The 19,194-nt window shown below is 44.9% G+C and overlaps 1 protein-coding gene across 5 annotated transcripts in view; it reads left to right on the forward strand.

The window, feature by feature from the left end:
• Positions 1 to 17,511, forward strand: part of si:ch211-278j3.3 (E3 ubiquitin-protein ligase RNF19A) — an 80,271-nt gene extending 62,760 nt beyond the window's left edge. For 4 of the 5 annotated variants that reach the window (XM_042301098.1, XM_042301097.1, XM_042301099.1 and 1 more), the window contains exons 6-10: positions 1,712 to 1,874; positions 2,372 to 2,486; positions 11,913 to 12,044; positions 15,362 to 15,662; positions 15,793 to 17,511. In XM_042301098.1, the coding sequence (XP_042157032.1) occupies positions 1,712 to 1,874; positions 2,372 to 2,486; positions 11,913 to 12,044; positions 15,362 to 15,662; positions 15,793 to 16,078 (997 nt within the window). In that variant the 3' untranslated portion in view covers positions 16,079 to 17,511. The remainder of the gene's footprint in view (positions 1 to 1,711; positions 1,875 to 2,371; positions 2,487 to 11,912; positions 12,045 to 15,361; positions 15,663 to 15,792) is intronic. The other variant, XM_042301100.1, reaches the window with a different exon arrangement.
• Positions 17,512 to 19,194: the final 1,683 nt, after the last annotated feature.

Below are 19,194 nucleotides of genomic sequence, written 5' to 3' on the forward strand. Positions count from 1 at the left end.
TACTATTGTTTGTACAGATGAACGTGGTACCTTCAGGCGTTTGGAAATTGCTCCCAAGGATGAATCAGACTTGTGGAGGTCTACAATAATTTTTCTGAGGTCTTGGCTGATTTCTTTTGAGTTTCCAATGATGTCAAGCAAAGAGGCACTGAGTTTGAAGGTTGTCCTTGAAATACATCCACAGGAACACCTCCAATTGACTCAAATGATGTCAATTAGCCTATCAGAAGCTTCTAAAGTCATCAATTTCTGTAATTTTCCAAGCTGTTTAAAGGCCCAGTCAACTTAGTGTTTGTAAACTTCTGACCCACTGGAATTGTGATACAGTGAATTAGAAGTGAAATAATCTCTCTGTAAACAATTGTAGGAAAAAAATACTTGTCATGCACAAAGTAGATGTCCTAACCGACTTGCCAAAACTCTAGTTTGTTAACAAGAAATTTGTGAAGTGGTTGAAAAACGAGTTTTAATGACTCCAATCTAAGTGTATGTGTGGCCACCAGCTGCATTTAAACTTCCCACTTCAACTGTATTTCTTTATTTATCGATCAACCACATGTGAGCCTTCCCTCAAGTCGTTTGGAGAAAATATTTATATATTTTTTTTAGCTTTGATCAATTGTTTTCTTCATACTATAAAATAATATAAAATAATGCCTTCCCTCAAGTCGTTTGGAGAAAATATTTATATATATTTTTTTAGCTTTGATCAATTGTTTTCTTCATACTATAAAATAATATAAAATAATGCCACGGAATTATAAGCCAATCTTGTCTGCTAAATGAACTAGTGTAGCCCACAGCCATATGGCATAGCCAGATCAGGGCCTAACATAAGGACAACTCAGAGTATGTTATTCTGTTCTTCTGAAATAGACTACATTTTCTTCCTATCACAGCTTCTTTAGACCTGTCTAAAATAAATCATGGATTTTTTGTGGATTTTTAAAAAAATAGCGTGTAGACTGTGTGTGGAAGCCAGGAGTTACTAAATGTGTTTATGCTAATTAACGGTCAATTGCCGTGAGACGGACAGTTATTTGTTTGACAGTCACCGGCTGACGAAATTTCGTGACCTCCACAGCCCTAGTCATGACTCATGACTGCTGGTGTGGTGGTAATACGGTCACCGCAACAGCCCTAGTTACCACTACCTCAGGTAGCTATAGACACTGTTACTAATGGTTACCACTACCTCAGGTAGCTATAGACACTGTTACTAACGGTTACCACTACCTCAGGTAGCTATAGACACTGTTACTAACGGTTACCAGCTGTTGTATATAGATTCCCTTTGACTATGGACCCTATTCTATCACATGGGACACAGGCAGACAGGGGACACAGATACATAAAGAGAAATGTAACCAAAGAGACAGACTTAACAGGCTCTACTCGAAGGTACTATCATGTCCATTTAGGTCAGACTGAAAAAGCTTATGGGATTTTAAAGACTAATTTGTCAAATTTTGGAAAACCATAATTCCACTTTGACATTATGGGCTATTGTGTGTAGGCCGGTGACACAACAACTCAATGAAAAATTCAGGCTGTAACAACAACAAAATGTGGAAAAAGTTGAAGGGTGTGAATACTTTCTGAAGGTACTGTATATGGAACATACTCTCACGAATGCATTGCAGTCCCTCAGGTTGTACATTCTAGTCCGTCCTCTAAGCTCCTCTTCCTGTCTCTCGTCCTCTTCCTGCAGTCCCTCAGGTTGTACGTTCTGGGGGAAGAAGCCGTGGTCTCAGACCCGGAAGGTGCTGTGGCAGGTGGGCATGCTGCTCGGCGCCCCAGTAATCATCTCTCTCATCGCTGGCATCGCCATCCCCGTCATCATAGTGGGCATTCCCATCTACATGGGCCGCAAGGTACGAGGACACGTTGACCCCTAACCTTAACCCATCTACATGGGCCGCAAGGTACGAGGACACGTTGACCCCTAACCTTAACCCATCTACATGGGCCGCAAGGTACGAGGGCACGTTGACCCCTAACCTTAACCCACCTACATGGGCCGAAAGTAAGAAGGACATATTGACCCTTAACCCTAACCCATCTCCATGGCCCGAAAGGTAGGAGGACATATTGACCCTTAACCCTAGCCCCTAACCCAGCTACATGTGCTGAAATATAGGACCTTGTCTTATATAGAGAGAAAAAGAATATCCGCTCACTGTAAAGTCTCATATCTGCTCGTTTTCTGCTCTCAAGTGATATTTTAATGAAGCTATCGTTGACACAAATACAACAATTCAACCATTTATTCTGAATTGAAATTGTAAAAAAAAATAATAACACAAATGATGCCATATATGATCATGTCGGCCATTTTGACATCATGAGTTGTTCCTCCACTCCCCCCCAGGTCCACGGACGCTGTAAGAAGAACAATATCTCAGGTAGTAAACATTACCTAACGGTGGCCAGCGGCGTCATGATGTCCGTGTTCGTGTCGCCTGTCATAGCTGCTGTCACTGTGGGTAAGGACAGCGACAAACAACAAGAACACAAACAACAAGAACACAAACAACAAGAACACAAATAACAAGAACACCTCTACGTCTTGTCCACTAAAACGTAAGAGTTAGGCCGGAATTTACAGGGCGACTTGCACTTCCTGATTTGGCCTTGTTTTTCATGAATACTCATTAAGAAATGCTAGCGGACACGACTGAAGGCAAATGACAGTTGTCTTGAGGTTGTGGTTTGAAGTGGGTGTTTCTTGGCTTTATATTTGCCATTCAATCACAACAAACAGTCCCAGTAGTGAGTACAGCAAGGTAATTTAAGGTAGCTGTGGTATGGCGAGAACAAAGTTTTGAAGTTGAGGACTTCTCCCCTCCTGACAGACTTGCCATCTCAAGATTGTCAGCTAATTCGGTACTATGTTGGCTTAACCTTGTGCTGACCTTGTGTTTTGCCAAGCTGACAACAGCTAGCTAGCATAGCTTTGTGATAGTTGCAGCTGGCTAGCCTATCAAATCAAAATCAAATACGATTTTATTGGTCACATACACATGGTTTGCAGATGTTATTGCGAGTGTAGCAAAATTCTTGTGCTTCTAGTTCCGCCAGTGCAGCAATACCTTACAAGTAATCGAACAATTCCACAGCAACTAACAAATCTAAGTAAAGGAATGGAATAAGAAAATATACATACAAATATATGGATGAGCGATGGACGAGGGGCGTAGGCAAGATGCAATAGATGGTATAAAATACAGTATATACACATGAGATGAGTAATGCAAGATATGTAAACATTATTAAAGTGGCATTATTAATGTGACTAGTGATCAATTTATTAAAGTGGCCAATGATTTCACGATATGTAGCTGTCAGCAGCTAGCGTAGCTTGGTGATATCTGCAGGTAGCTGCCCTATCTAGCTGACAGCAGCTAGCTAGCGTAGCTTGGTGATAGCTGGAGCTTTTTCAGTCAAATCAGTTATGGCAAGAAATCAAGAGCCAGTGTCTGGACTGTGTTTCACAAGACACTCGTTCTACAACGCTTTGCTTCGAAAGTAGCTTGCAACTTAGTTTCAACGTTTCATCACGTCGTGTACTATATTCAGGGGCGGCAGGTAGCCTAGTGGTTAGAGTGTAGAGGCGGCAGGGTAGCCTAGCGGTTAGAGTGTAGAGGCGGCGGGTAGCCTAGTGATTAGAGTGTGGAGGGGGCAGGGTAGCCTAGTGGTTAGAGTGTGGAGGGGGCAGGTAGCCTAGTGGTTAGAGTGCAGGGCGGCAGGTAGCCTAGTGGTTAGAGTGCAGAGGCGGCAGGGTAGCCTAGTGGTTAGAGTGTGGAGGGGGCAGGGTAGCCTAGTGGTTATAGTGTGGAGGGGGCAGGGTAGCCTAGTGGTTAGAGTGTGGAGGGGGCAGGGTAGCCTAGTGGTTAGAGTGTAGAGGCGGCGGGTAGCCTAGTGGTTAGAGTGTGGAGGGGGCAGGGTAGCCTAGTGGTTATAGTGTGGAGGGGGCAGGGTAGCCTAGTGGTTAGAGTGTGGAGGGGGCAGGGTAGCCTAGTGGTTAGAGTGTGGAGGGGGCAGGGTAGCCTAGTGGTTAGAGTGTAGGACTTGTAACCGGGTAGCCTAGTGGTTATAGTGTGGAGGGGGCAGGGTAGCCTAGTGGTTAGAGTGTAGAGGCGGCGGGTAGCCTAGTGATTAGGGCGTTGGACTTGTAACCGGAAGGGTGAAGATCGAATCCCTGAGTTGACAAGGTAAAAATCTGTCGATCTGCCCGTGAACAAGCCATTGTTCCTGGCCGTCATTGAAAATAATAAATTTGTCTGAACTGACTTTCTTTGTTAAATAAAGGTTCAAAAAAATTAAAATTAATAAAATTAATAATAATAATATTTTCAGTTAAAGTCAATCATCTGTTTAATAGTGTTACTTATCACACTGTGTTGTTATAATGGTACATGCAATCCTTTGGTACATGCAGTCCTTTGGTACATGCAGTCCTTTGGTACATGCAGTCCTTTGGTACATGCAGTCCTTTGGTACATGCAATCCTTTGGTACATGCAGTCCTTTGGTACATGCAGTCCTTTGGTACATGCAGTCCTTTGGTACATGCAGTCCTTTGGTACATGCAATCCTTTGGTACATGCAGTCCTTTGGTACATGCAGTCCTTTGGTACATGCAGTCCTTTGGTACATGCAGTCCTTTGGTACATGCAATCCTTTGGTACATGCAGTCCTTTGGTACATGCAGTCCTTTGGGAAAAACTACTTCCTGGACAGTGGAACAGCAATAAAGCAGTAATCCAAGTAATCCCAAATGGCACCCTATTCCATATGAGCCCTGGTCAAAAGTAGTGCACTACATAGGGTGCCATTTGGGACTCAGAAGACATTGATGTCTTACTGGGTCAGAGATGGGTGAAGATAGAATATGTCTTACTGTGAGAGAGAGAGTTTATTTCACTTTTGTATATTATCAACATTACTTGCTTTGGCAATGTTAACATATGTTTTCCATGCCAATAAAGCCCCTTGAATTGAATTGAGATGGTTCCTGGTCCAAAGCCATAAGTTTGACTCTACCAGAGAGAGGCCCGAGCACACACACACACACAGCCAGTTGACCAATGGAGTATGTCCTCATATGGTTCTCCTCTCAATCTGAGAAAAGAGCTGACGAGCACAAGAAACACACACACACAGAATAGCCCTGGAATTTCCTTAGAATTTTTATTTTTATTTTTTTTATTTCACCTTTATTTAACCAGGTAGGCTAGTTGAGAACAAGTTTACAACTGCGACCTGGCCAAGATAACTGCGACTGCAACTGCGACCTGGCCAAGATAAAGCATAGCAGTGTGAGCAGACAACACAGAGTTACACATGGAATAAACAATTAACAAGTCAATAACACAGTAGAAAACAAAGGGGGAGTCTATATACAATGTGTGCAAAAGGCATGAGGAGGTAGACGAATAGTTACAATTTTGCAGATTAACACTGGAGTGATAAATGATCAGATGGTCATGTACAGGTAGAGATATTGGTGTGCAAAAGAGCAGAAAAGTAAATAAATAAAAACAGTATGGGGATGAGGTAGGTGAAAATGGGTGGGCTATTTACCAATAGACTATGTACAGCTGCAGCGATCGGTTAGCTGCTCAGATAGCTGATGTTTGAAGTTGGTGAGGGAGATAAAAGTCTCCAACTTCAGCGATTTTTGCAATTCGTTCCAGTCACAGGCAGCAGAGAACTGGAACGAAAGGCGGCCAAATGAGGTGTTGGCTTTAGGGATGATCAGTGAGATACACCTGCTGGAGCGCGTGCTACGGATGGGTGTTGCCATCGTGACCAGTGAACTGAGATAAGGCGGAGCTTTACCTAGCATGGACTTGTAGATGACCTGGAGCCAGTGGGTCTGGCGACGAATATGTAGCGAGGGCCAGCCGACTAGAGCATACAAGTCGCAGTGGTGGGTGGTATAAGGTGCTCTCGTGACAAAACGGATGGCACTGTGATATACTGCATCCAGTTTGCTGAGTAGAGTGTTGGAAGCCATTTTGTAGATGACATCGCCGAAGTCGAGGATTGGTAGGATAGTCAGTTTTACTAGGGTAAGCTTGGCGGCGTGAGTGAAGGAGGCTTTGTTGCGGAATAGAAAGCCGACTCTTGATTTGAGAATAGCTTTGGAATAGCCTTGGAATAGACCTGGAATAGCCTTGGAATAGACCTGGAATAGCCTTGGAATAGACCTGGAATATCCTTGGAATAGACCTGGAATAGCCTTGGAATAGACCTGGAATAGCCTTGGAATAGACCTGGAATAGCCTTAGAATAGACCTGGAATAGCCTTGGAGTAGCCCTGGAATAGCCTTGGAGTAGCCCTGGAATAGCCCTGGAATAGCCCTGGAATAGCCCTGGAATAGACCTGGAATAGACCTGGAATAGCCTTGGGATAGACCTGGAATAGACCTGGAATAGCCTTGGAATAGACCTGGAATAGGCCTGGAGTAGACCTGGAATAGCCTTGGAGTAGACCTGGAATAGCCTTAGAATAGACCTGGAATAGCCTTGGAATAGACCTGGAATAGCCTTGGAGTAGACCTGGAATAGCCTTGGAGTAGCCCTGGAATAGACCTGGAGTAGACCTGGAATAGACCTGGAATAGACCTTACTCCTTATTCTCTTTGATGACTTGTAATTTCATAACAAGTCTGTCTCTGGCAGAAGCCTGGGTTCAAATAGTATTAGGTTTCTTTCAAATCCTTAACCTGTGCCTGGTGAATCTTTGACATGCAATAGTCCCAAAAGTGCAAACCCCACCCATCTGGCACCACAGGCATGCTCAATCAAATGAATTGCAAATACTATTTGAACCCAGGTCTTTCTCTGGCAGAAGCCTGGGGCATGTGAGCTTACTGCAGCCTCCCTGGTTTGTGTATGTGTGCCCTGCTTGACCCTGCCGCCTCTGAAGTGTCACTACCATCACCACACTGTTGAACTGAAGGCTGGGACTCAGCACATTAGCCTCTCCCTCTTCCTACACACACATCCCCCTCTCTATCCATTCATCTCTCCATCCCTCTCTCTCTCCATCTGAAAGGACTTGTCTGTTCTTGTGGGCTTCAGCTCTGACCCCTCTTTTTTTATATCCCTCTTTCTCCTTGTCTCTCTTCCTCTTTCTCCTCTCGGTCTCCCCCCTCTTTCTCTCTTTCTTTCTTTCCCTCATTCCCCTCCTTGTCTCTCTCTCTCTCCCCCTCTCTTTCTTTCTTTCTTTTCCTCTTTCTCCTCTTTCTCCTCTTTTTTCTCCTTTCTCTTTTCTCTCTCTCTCTCTCCTCTTTGTCTCCTCCCCTTTGTCTCTCTCTCTCTTTCTCTCTCCTCTTTCTCCTCCTTGTCTCTCTCTATCTCTCTCTCCCCTCTCTTTCTCTTTCTTTCTTTCCCTTTCTTTCCCTCTTTCTCCTCCCTCTCTCTCCCCCCTCTTTCTTTCTTTCCCTCTTTCTCCTCCTTGTCTCTCTCTCTCTCCCTCTCTTTTCTTTCCCTCTTTCTCCTCCTTGTCTCTCTCTCTCCCCCCTTGTCTCTCTTTCTCTCTTCCCTCTTTCTTTTTTCCTCTTTCTCCTCCTTGTCTCTCTCTCTCCCCCTCTTTCTCTCTTTCTCCTCTTTCTCCCCTCTTTCTTGTCTCTCTCTCTCTCTCTTTCTCTTTCTTTCCCTCTTTCTCTCCTTGTCTCTCTCTCCTTCTCTCTGTCTCCCCATCCCTCTTTCTCTCTCTTTCCCTCTTTCTCCTCCTTGTCTCTCTCTCTCTCTCTCCCCCTCTTTCTCTTTTCTTTCCCCTCTTTCTCCTCCTTGTCTCTCTCTCCTCTATCTGTCTCCCCATCCCTCTTTCTCCCTCTCTTCCTCCTCTCTTCCCCCTCTCTTTCTCCTTGTCTCTCTCTCTCCCCTCTTTTCTCTTTCCCTCTTTCTCCTCCTTGTCTCTCTCTCTCTCCCCCCCTCTTTCTTTCTTTCTCTTTCTCCTCCTTGTCTCTCTCTCCCCTCTCTTTCTTTCTTTCCCTCTTTCTCCTCCTTGTCTCTCTCTCCCTCTTCTTCTCCCCTCCTTGTCTCTCTCTCCTTCTCTCTGTCTCCCCATCCCTCTTTCTCTCTCTTTCCCTCTTTCTCCTCCTTGTCTCTCTCTCTCTCTCTCTCTCCCCCTTTCTCTCTTTCTCTCTTTCTTTCTTTCCCTCTTTCTCCTCCTTGTCTCTCTCTCTCTCCCCTCTTTCTTTCCCTCTTTCTCCTCCTCCTTGTCTCTCTCTCTCCTCTCTCTGTCTCCCCATCCCTCTTTCTCTCTCTTTCCCTCTTTCTCCTCCTTTCTCTTTCGCTCTCTCTCTCTCTCCCCCTCTTTCTCTCTTTCTTTCTTTCTTTCCCTCTTTCTCCTCGTCTCTCTCTTTCTCCTCCCCTCTTTCTCATCCTTGTCTCTCTTTCTCTTCTCCCCCTCTCTTTCTCTTTCTTTCTTTCCCTCTTTCTCCTCCTTGTCTCTCTCTATCTCTCTCTCCCCCTCCTCTTTCTCTCTTCTCTTTCTTTCCTTTCCCTCTTTCCCCTCCTTGTCTCTCTCTCTCTCTGTCTCCCCATCCCTCTTTCTCTCTATTTCCCTCTTTCTCCTCCTTGTCTCTGTCTCTTTCCCCTCTCATTCTCTCTTTCTTTCTTTCCCTCTTTCTCCTCATTGTCTCTCTCTCTCCCCCTCTCTTTCTCTTTCTTTCTTTCCCTCTTTCCCCTCCTTGTCTCTCTCTCCTTCTCTCTGTCTCCCCATCCCTCTTTCTCTCTCTTTCCCTCTTTCTCCTCCTTGTCTCTCTCTCTCCCCGTCTCTTTCTCTCTTTCCCTCTTTCTCCTCATTGTCTCTCTCTCTCTCTCTCCCCTCTCTCTTTCTTTCCCTCTTTCTCCTCCTTGTCTCTCTCTCTCTCCCCTCTTTCTTCCCTCTTTCTCTTCCTTGTCTCTCTCCTTCTCTCTGTCTCCCCATCCCTCTCTCTCTCTTTCCCTCTTTCTCCTCCTTGTCTCTCGCTCTCTCTCTCCCCCCTCTCTTTCTCTCTTTTCCCTCTTTCTCCTCCTTGTCTCTCTCTCTCCCTGTCTCTCTTTCTCTCTTTCTTTCCCTCTTTCTCCTCATTGTCTCTCTCTCTCTCCCCCTTTCTCTTTCTTTCCCTCTTTCTCCTCCTTGTCTCTCTCTCTCTCTCTCTCCTCTCTTTCTTTTCTTCCCTCTTTTTCTCTTCCTTGTCTCTCTCCTTCTCTCTGTCTCCCCATCCCTCTTTCTTTCCTTTCCCTTTCTCTCTCCTTGTCTCTTGTCTCTCTCTCTCCCCCTCTCTTTCTCTCTTTCTTTCTTTCCCTCTTTCTCCTCCTTGTCTCTCTCTCCCCCCTCTCTTTCTTTCCCTCTTTCTCCTCCTTGTCTCTCTCTCTCCCCTCTCTCTTTCTTTCTTTCCCTCTTTCTCCTCCTTGTCTCTCTCTCTCCCCTCTTTCTTTCTTTCTTTCCCTCTTTCTCCTCCTTGTCTCTCTCTCTCTCCCCTCTTTCTTTCCCTCTTTCTTTCTCCTCCTTGTCTCTCTCTCCTTCTCTCTGTCTCCCCATCCCTCTCTCTCTCTTTCCCTCTTTCTCCTCCTTGTCTCTCGCTCTCTCTCTCTCTCCCCTTTCTCTCTTTCTCTCTTTCTTTTTCTTTCCCTCTTTCTCCTCCTTGTCTCTCTCTCTCTCTCCCCATCCCTCTTTCTCTCCTTTCCCTCTTTCTTTCTCTCTTCTTTCTTCTCTTTCTCTCTCTCTTTCTCTCTCTCTCCCCCTCCTCTCTCCCCCCCCTCTCTCTTTCTCTCTCTTCTTTCTTCTCTCTCCCTCTTTCTCCTCTCTTCTCTCTCTCTCTCCCCCCCTCTCTTTCTTTCTTTCCCTCTTTCTCCTCCTTGTCTCTCTCTCTTCTCTCTGTCTCCCCATCCCTCTTTCTCTCTTTCCCTCTTTCTCCTCCTTGTCTCTCTCTCCCCCTCCCCCCCCTCTTTCTTTCTTTCCCTCTTTTCTCCTCCTTCTCTCTCTCTCCCCCTCTCTTTCTTTCTTTCCCTCTTTCTCCTCCTTGTCTCTCTCTCTCTTCTCTCTGTCTCCCCCCCCTCTTTCTCTCTTTCCCTCTTTCTCCTCCTTGTCTCTCTCTCCTTCTCTCTGTCTCCCCATCCCTCTTTCTCTCTCTTTCCCTCTTTCTCCTCCTTGTCTCTCTCTCTCTCCCCTGTCTCTCTCTCTTTCTTTCTTTCCCTCTTTCTCATTGTCTCTCTCTCTCCCCCCTCTCTTTCTTTCCCTCTTTCTCCTCCTTCTCTTGTCTTTCTCTCTCTTTCTCTCCCCTCTTTCTTCTCTTTCCTCTTTCTCCTCCTTGTCTCTCTCCTTCTCTCTGTCTCCCCATCCCTCTTTCTCTCTCTTTCCCTCTTTCTCCTCCTTGTCTCTCTCTCCCCCTCTCTTTCTTTCCCTCTTTCTCCTCCTTGTCTCTCTCTCTCCCCCCCTCTTTCTTTCTTTCCCTCTTTCTCCTCCTTGTCTCTCTCTCTCCCCCTCTCTTTCTTTGTTCCCTCCTTTCTCCTCCTTGTCTCTCTCTCTCTCTCTCCCTCTTTCTTTCCCTTTTCTCCTCCTTGTCTCTCTCTCTTTCTTCTCTCTGTCTCCCCATCCCTCTTTCTCTCTCTTTCCCTCTTTCTCCTCCTTGTCTCTCGCTCTCTCTCTCTCTCTCCCCCTCTCTTTCTCTCTCTTTCTCTTCTTTCCCTCTTTCTCCTCGTCTCTCTCTCTCTCCCCTTTCTTTCTCTCTTTCTCCTCTTTCTCCCCCTCTCTTTCTTTCCCTCTTTCTCCTCCTTGTCTCTCTCTCCCCCTCTCTTTTCTTCCCTCTTTCTCCTCCTTGTCTCTCTCTCTCTCCCCCTCTCTGATTCTCTCTCTTTCCCTCTTCTTTCTTTCCCTCTTTCTCCTCCTTGTCTCTCTCTCCTTCTCTCTGTCTCCCCATCCCTCTTTCTCTCTCTTTCCCTCTTTCTCCTCCTTGTCTCTCTCTCTCTCTCCCCCTCTCTTTTCTCTCTTTCTTTCTTTCCCTCTTTCTCCTCCTTCTCTCTCTCCCCCTCTTTCTTTCTTTCTTTCCCTCTTTCTCCTCGTCTCTCTCTCCTTCTCTCTGTCTCCCCATCCCTCTTTCTCTCTTTCCCTCTTTCTCCTCCTTGTCTCTCTCTCCCCCTCTCTTTCTTTCCCTCTTTCTCCTCCTTGTCTCTCTCTCTCTCTCTCTCTCTCTCTCTCTCTCTCCCCCGTCCCTCTTTCTCTCTCTTTTCATCTTTCTCCTCCTTGTCTCCCTGACATTTCTGACTGGGTTTCATGTTTTACAGTGAAGCCTTTTTTTACATCAGGTTAAAGTTGATACTAGGTTAGATGTACTGGGAGGAGGAAGAGAAAGGCTAGCTTGCAATGTCAGTCCTGTTTCCATTTTTGTTACATTAACCCAGTCATCTGTGGGAAAGAGAGATGGGTGAAGATAGATGTCTTGGGGCGTCAGGTAGCATATAGTGGTTTAGAGCGTTGGGCCAGCAACCAAAAGGTTGCTAGATCGAATCCCCAAGCTGACAAGGTAACAACCTATCGTTCTGTCCCTGAACAAGGTAGTTTAACCCACTGTTCCCCAGTAGGCCGTCATTGTAAATAAGAATTTGTTCTTAACTGTCTTGCCTAGTTAAATAAAGGTTAAATAAATAAATACAAATCTCTGCGTACTCTTAGTTGTTCTCATGTATTGTTAATCATACTATGGTATTTCCTTTATTTAACCTTTTATTTTGACAGGAAGTCCCGTTGAGACCAATGTGTCTGTTATCAATGTCATACCTGGAATCACTCTTCTAGCATTCATTCATGTGTTAAAATGTGCCGGGTGATTTTCCTCAAGGTAACATTTATTGACGAGGAAATACAGGTACCTCAGTCAGTCTCTCATCCTGTCTCTTCCTGTCCTCTTGTAGGGGTGGGCGTCCCGTTGATGTTGACGTATGTCTATGGGGTCGTCCCCATGTCACTCTGTCGGAATGGATGGTGCCAGCCGCAGAACGACCCCCCAGAAACACATAAGATACAACTGGAAGACCTAGCCAGCTGTAAGGGGCTTTAGTATAGTATATTGGATGCTAAATATTGTATCTAATGCTTACCTATGTTTGGAATTTGTCTTTTTGTTTTAAGAACTATGTACATTATATTATGAGTAAAAAGATTCCTTAATGCTTTTATTAAAATAACTCAGCTTATCCCATCTTGAATTGTTCAGCAGTGAGTAGTTCAAAGTAAACTCAAAATAGACCAGTCCAATAGACCACAATAGACCAGTCCGATAGACCAGTCCAATAGACCAGTCCAATAGATCACAATAGACCAGTCCAATAGATCACAATAGACCAGTCCAATAGATCACAATAGACCAGTCCAATAGATCACAATAGACCAGTCCAATAGATCACAATAGACCAGTCCAATAGATCACAATAGACCAGTCCAATAGACCACAATAGACCAGTCCAATAGATCACAATAGACCAGTCCAATAGATCCATACGATAGACCAGTCCAATAGATCCATACGATAGACCAGTCCAATAGATCCATACGATAGACCAGTCCAATAGATCCATACGATAGACCAGTCCAATAGATCACAATAGACCAGTCCAATAGATCCATACGATAGACCAGTCCAATAGATCACAATAGACCAGTCCAATAGATCCATACGATAGACCAGTCCAATAGATCACAATAGACCAGTCCAATAGATCACAATAGACCAGTCCAATAGACCACAATAGACCAGTCCAATAGACCAGTCCAATAGACCAGTCCAATAGACCAGTCCAATAGACCAGTCCAATAGACCAGTCCAATAGATCACAATAGACCAGTCCAATAGATCACAATAGACCAGTCCAGTAGACCACAATAGACCTGTCCAATAGACCTGTCCAATAGACCAGTCCAATAGACCACAATAGACCTGTCCAATAGACCACAATAGACCTGTCCAATAGACCAGTCCAATAGACCACAATAGACCAGTCCAATAGACCAGTCCAATAGACCAGTCCAATAGATCACAATAGACCAGTCCAATAGATCACAATAGACCAGCCCAATAGATCACAATAGACCAGCCCAATAGATCACAATAGACCAGCCCAATAGATCACAATAGACCAGTCCAATAGATCACAATAGACCAGTCCAATAGATCACAATAGACCAGTCCAATAGATCACAATAGACCAGTCCAATAGATCACAATAGACCAGTCCAATAGATCACAATAGACCAGTCCAATAGATCACAATAGACCAGTCCAATAGATCACAATAGACCAGTCCAATAGATCACAATAGACCAGTCCAATAGATCACAATAGACCAGTCCAATAGACCAGTCAATAGATCAATAGACCAGTCCAATAGACCACAATAGACCAGTCCAATAGATCACAATAGACCAGTCCAATAGATCCATACGATAGACCAGTCCAATAGATCACAATAGACCAGTCCAATAGATCCAATAGACCAGATAGACCAGTCCAATAGATCACAATAGACCAGTCCAATAGATCACAATAGACCAGTCCAATAGATCACAATAGACCAGTCCAATAGATCACAATAGACCAGCAGATCACAATAGATAGATCACAATAGACCAGTCCAATAGATCACAATAGACCAGTCCAATAGATCACAATAGACCAGTCCAATAGATCACAATAGACCAGTCCAATAGATCACAATAGACCAGCCCAATAGATCACAATAGACCAGCCAATAGATCACAATAGACCAGTCCAATAGATCACAATAGACCAGTCCAATAGATCAATAGATCACAATAGACCAGTCCAATAGATCACAATAGACCAGTCCAATAGATCACAATAGACCAGTCCAATAGATCACAATAGACCAGTCCAATAGATCACAATAGACCAGTCCAATAGATCACAATAGACCAGTCCAATAGATCACAATAGACCAGTCCAATAGATCACAATAGACCAGTCCAATAGATCACAATAGACCAGTCCAATAGATCACAATAGACCAGTCCAATAGATCACAATAGACCAGTCCAATAGATCACAATAGACCAGTCCAATAGATCACAATAGACCAGTCCAATAGATCACAATAGACCAGTCCAATAGATCACAATAGACCAGTCCAATAGATCACAATAGACCAGTCCATAGATCGATAGACCAGTCCAATAGATCACAATAGACCAGTCCAATAGATCCATATGATAGACCAGTCCAATAGATCACAATAGACCAGTCCAATAGATCACAATAGACCAGTCCAATAGATCACAATAGACCAGTCCAATAGATCACAATAGACCAGTCCAATAGATCACAATAGACCAGTCCAATAGATCACAATAGACCAGTCCAATAGATCACAATAGACCAGTCCAATAGATCACAATAGACCAGTCCAATAGATCACAATAGACCAGTCCAATAGATCACAATAGACCAGTCCAATAGACCACAATAGACCAGTCCAATAGACCACAATAGACCAGTCCAATAGATCACAATAGACCAGTCCAATAGATCCAATAGATCACATAGACCAGTCCAATAGATCACAATAGACCAGTCCAATAGATCACAATAGACCAGTCCAATAGATCACAATAGACCAGTCCAATAGATCACAATAGACCAGTCCAATAGATCACAATAGACCAGTCCAATAGATCACAATAGACCAGTCCAATAGATCACAATAGACCAGTCCAATAGATCACAATAGACCAGTCCAATAGATCACAATAGACCAGTCCAATAGACCACAATAGACCAGTCCAATAGATCACAATAGACCAGTCCAATAGACCACAATAGACCAGTCCAATAGACCACAATAGACCAGTCCAATAGACCAGTCCAATAGACCACAATAGACCAGTCCAATAGACCACAATATACCAGTCCAATAGACCACAATAGACCAGTCCAATAGATCACAATAGACCAATCCAATAGATCCATACGATAGACCAGTCCAATAGATCACAATAGATCAGTCCAATAGATCACAATAAATCAATCCAATAGACCAGTCCAATAGATCACGATAGACCAGTCCAATAGATCACAATAAATCAATCCAATAGACCAGTCCAATAGATGACTAATAGATCAGTCCAATAGGTTACTAATAGATCAGTCCAATAGATTACTAATAGATCAGTCCAATAGATGACTAATAGATCAGTCCAATAGATGACTAATAGATCAGTCCAATAGATTACTAATAGATCAGTCCAATAGATTACTAATAGATCAGTCCAATAGATGTTGACACTACTGTATGATTGTATGGTTGTTTCCTAGTTTTAATCTGATGTTGTTTCTGAACTTCTCTTGAAGATCTTCTATTCTCTCATGTAGTCAGCGACCACTGGCCGGGACCGGGGCCAAGAGGCCAGACCAACCCCGCCCTCAGCGACACCAGCGTCCAGGAAGTCCTACAAGATGTTAGGGTCAGCGTACAGGAAGTTGGCCTGCTCCCCAGCACCAGCAGCGCTGCCACGCCCCCGGAACCAGATGCATGCGCAGGATTGGACAAGCATCAGATGCGTCATGTTTATATGCAGCAGGACAGCCAATCAGACTGCGAAGGAGCTGGGGGTGCTGGGATGCTGGATAAGACGCAGACATTCTCCTTGCGGTCAGTGTCTCTTGTCGTATAGTTTTTGATTGATTGATTGAGCCCAAAGTATTTCTCTAGCTCATAAAACATGGCTGAAATATTATGTAACAGGCCTATCCTTGATGCTGTTCATGTTCTCATGTTGCAGGGAGGGAACAAACATTGAGGTGCGTGTAGAGATCGAGGCCCATCCACGAGGCGCACGTCAGTCCAGCCTCAGTAGCATCCTGTCCAGTCGCAGCCTATCAGCTGAGTCCCTGGGTCGAGCACACACAGTAGGCCGCGCCCACTCGCAAGATCACCTGGGCTACGCCCACTCCCAGGAACATCTGTATGCCTCTGAACATGAAGAAGAGAGTGGAGAAAAGGAAAGTGGAGGAAGAGAGGGAGAATGCAGGGACCACCTGCATGTTTTTGAGACAGACAATGTCTGAGCTCCGCCTACTATTTAGGCCACACCCCGCTTCCACTACAGGCTCCTACCACCAACTGTCTTCCTGGTCCACCGTCTAAGAGTCGGGGACATGGAGAGAGAAAGGGAGAGCGAGAGCGACAGTGAGGAGGGAGAGATGGAAAAAGTGTGTTTGTGAAAAATAGACGAAATAAACAGGGCCGCTTGCCAACACGGATGCATCAAAACGAACCAGAAATGACTGAAAGCATGTTGATCGACTAGTTTGGTGGGTGCTAGCCTCACTTTACTGTGTCTTTTCAGAAGAGACACCCCTCCCCCTTCCAATCTAACACTGGTCTATTTAAATGATTATTTAAATAAAAATTATTACCAAGCCCCTTCTCTACCTACACCCGCGTACTTATACTGATCTAGAGCCATTTGTATCAAGCATCTCAGAGTTGGAGTGCTGATCTCGGATCAGTTTTGCAATTTTTCGATCACAATAAACATGATTATTATAGACAGAGAATACCTGATCCTAGATCAGCACTCCTACACAGAGATACGTACAACGCCTAATTTCCCCCCCTTTCCATCTAAGATACATTTTAAGAGATCTAAAAGCATGTTTTGTTCTGTAAGGGTTAGTCACACGTAACATGCTGCTTCAACTCTCTTCCTGTCCGTCCCGTGTTGATGATGACATGCCATGTAACATGCTGCTTCAACTCTCTTCCTGTCCGTCCCGTGTTGATGATGACATGCCATGTAACATGCTGCTTCAACTCTCTTCCTGTCCGTCCCGTGTTGATGATGACATGCCGTGGAACGTTGAGAGGCTACTGTGTAAAAGGGTCTAATGAAGGAGGAGGGGAGAGGGGGGAGGTTCAGCATTGTCAGATACCGTGTAAACCTTACTTTGTGCAACGCGTTTTAACAGAGGAGATATGCTGGTCCAACTTGCTGGTCCAACTGGTCCAATGCTGGTCCAACTTGGGTCCAACTGGTCCAATGCTGGTCCAACTTTACGGGACTTGTTGAAATGCAGTCGCCCTCAACTATGACTCGTTGGGGATCTCAGTGAATTTCATAGTAGACCACTTTGACCAAACTGGTTATCAAGCTGATGTCCCCTTGTATCACAACCTTTCATTGAGGGGGGCTTCTGCTGCTGCTGCTATCTGTTTTGGTCAAGGCATACATTATTTCTCTGCTGGGAATCTAAGCAATATTCAGGAACCAGGCTCTGTGAAGTTCAGTTATCCTACGGACTCTGGCTGTGTGCATCCCAAATGGCACCCTATTCCCTCCCCACTGGCCACAGACGTCAGTTCAACGTCGAGTTTTGATTTACATTTGGTTGAGTTTGTCAACTACCGTGAAATTAGCAACAACAACAACAATGTCACTGTTGTCATTGGGTTTCAGATTAAAAGTTTGGTGAAAAAAAAAAAAGTCAGTTGATTGATTCAACGTCATCAAGTTGCATTTTTGGGTTGAAATAACGTGGAAACAACTTTGATCCAACACTTTTTTGTTGTTTTTTGTCCACTGGGATCATAATTCACTACTTCTGACCAGGGCCCATAGGGATCTGGTTCAAAGTAGTGCACTATATTAGGGAATAGGGTGTCATTTGACCATGGCCCATAGGGATCTGGTTCAAAGTAGTGCACTATATTTTTTGAATAGGGTGCCATTTGACCAGGGCCCATAGGGATCTGGTTCAAAGTAGTGCACTATATTAGGGAATAGGGTGTCATTTGGGAACGTACTCTCTTAACAGAGATCCATAATACAGTGTTTCACAGCAGTAGCAACACAGCCCTCTAGCTAGAGATTTGAACAGGGCTGGGTCACTCTGATATTCTGGCATGTCTGGCAAACCAGCATCTGATTTAGACCTGGGAAACCAGGTGTGTGTGTGTGTGTGTGTGTGTGTGTGTGTGTGTGTGTGTGTGTGTGTGTGTGTGTGTGTGTGTGTGTGTTTAAGTGTCAGACAGGAGATAGAACAGCAGGCAACCAAGTTCCTGAGGAATAGAAATCTTGACCTTCCCTGGCTAAGAACATCTGTCTTAAAGCTGCATGGTCCTGCTCCTCACTCACTGGCTGTCCAGGAGTTAGCCACAACACACACACACAGTCGCTATTGAACTGCAGTGGTGATGTTGTCGAAAAAACAGGAGACACAGGAACCACCACCAGACCCTCTTAGTCGATCACAGCACCCAGACCCCCCTCAGTCGATCACAGCACCCAGACCCCCTCAGTCGCACCCAGACCCCCTCACAGCACCCAGACCCCCTCAGTCGATCACAGCACCCAGACCCCCAGTCGATCAGTCGATCACAGCACCCAGACCCCCTCAGTCGATCACAGCACCCAGACCCCTCAGTCGATCACAGCACCCAGACCCCCTCAGTCGATCCCAGAGCAGCGGTGTTCTACAAGCAGCATGCTAACTCAGGCTATATCCATTCTAGATGATTATGATGATGAGAAAATATGAACTGACAAATGAACAGAAAGATTCCTGAGTGTGAAATCCCTTGTGAAGAGGACCTCGGAGAGACAGACAGCCATGGGACTGTACATGATAGGCATTCAGAACCATGGGGATTGATACAGACATGGGGATTGATACAGATGTGATATGCATTCAGAACCATGGGGATTGATACAGACATGGGGATTGATACAGATGTGATATGCATTCAGAACCATGGGGATTGATACAGATGTGGTATGCATTGTAAATCTGATGAGGAATAAAACTTGAATAAATGTTTCACCATGACGGACACAACTGAATGTCATCTCGTGTCTGTCCAATTTTAAAATGATCTTCAGCCTTGCATATGGCACCCTATTCCCTATGGGCCCTGGTCAAATGGCACCCTATTCCCTATGGGCCCTGGTCAAATGGCACCCTATTCCCTATGGGCCCTAGTCAAATCGCACCCTATTCCCTATGGGCCCTAGTCAAATGGCACCCTATTCCCTATGGGCCCTGGTTAAATGGCACCCTATTCCCTATGGGCCCTAGTCAAATGGCACCCTATTCCCTATGGGCCCTAGTCAAATGGCACCCTATTCCCTATGGGCCCTAGTCAAATGGCACCCTATTCCCTATGGGCCCTAGTCAAATGGCAC

Source organism: Oncorhynchus tshawytscha, linkage group LG18, assembly GCF_018296145.1.
Source record: "Oncorhynchus tshawytscha isolate Ot180627B linkage group LG18, Otsh_v2.0, whole genome shotgun sequence".
Classification (NCBI taxonomy): domain Eukaryota; kingdom Metazoa; phylum Chordata; class Actinopteri; order Salmoniformes; family Salmonidae; genus Oncorhynchus; species Oncorhynchus tshawytscha.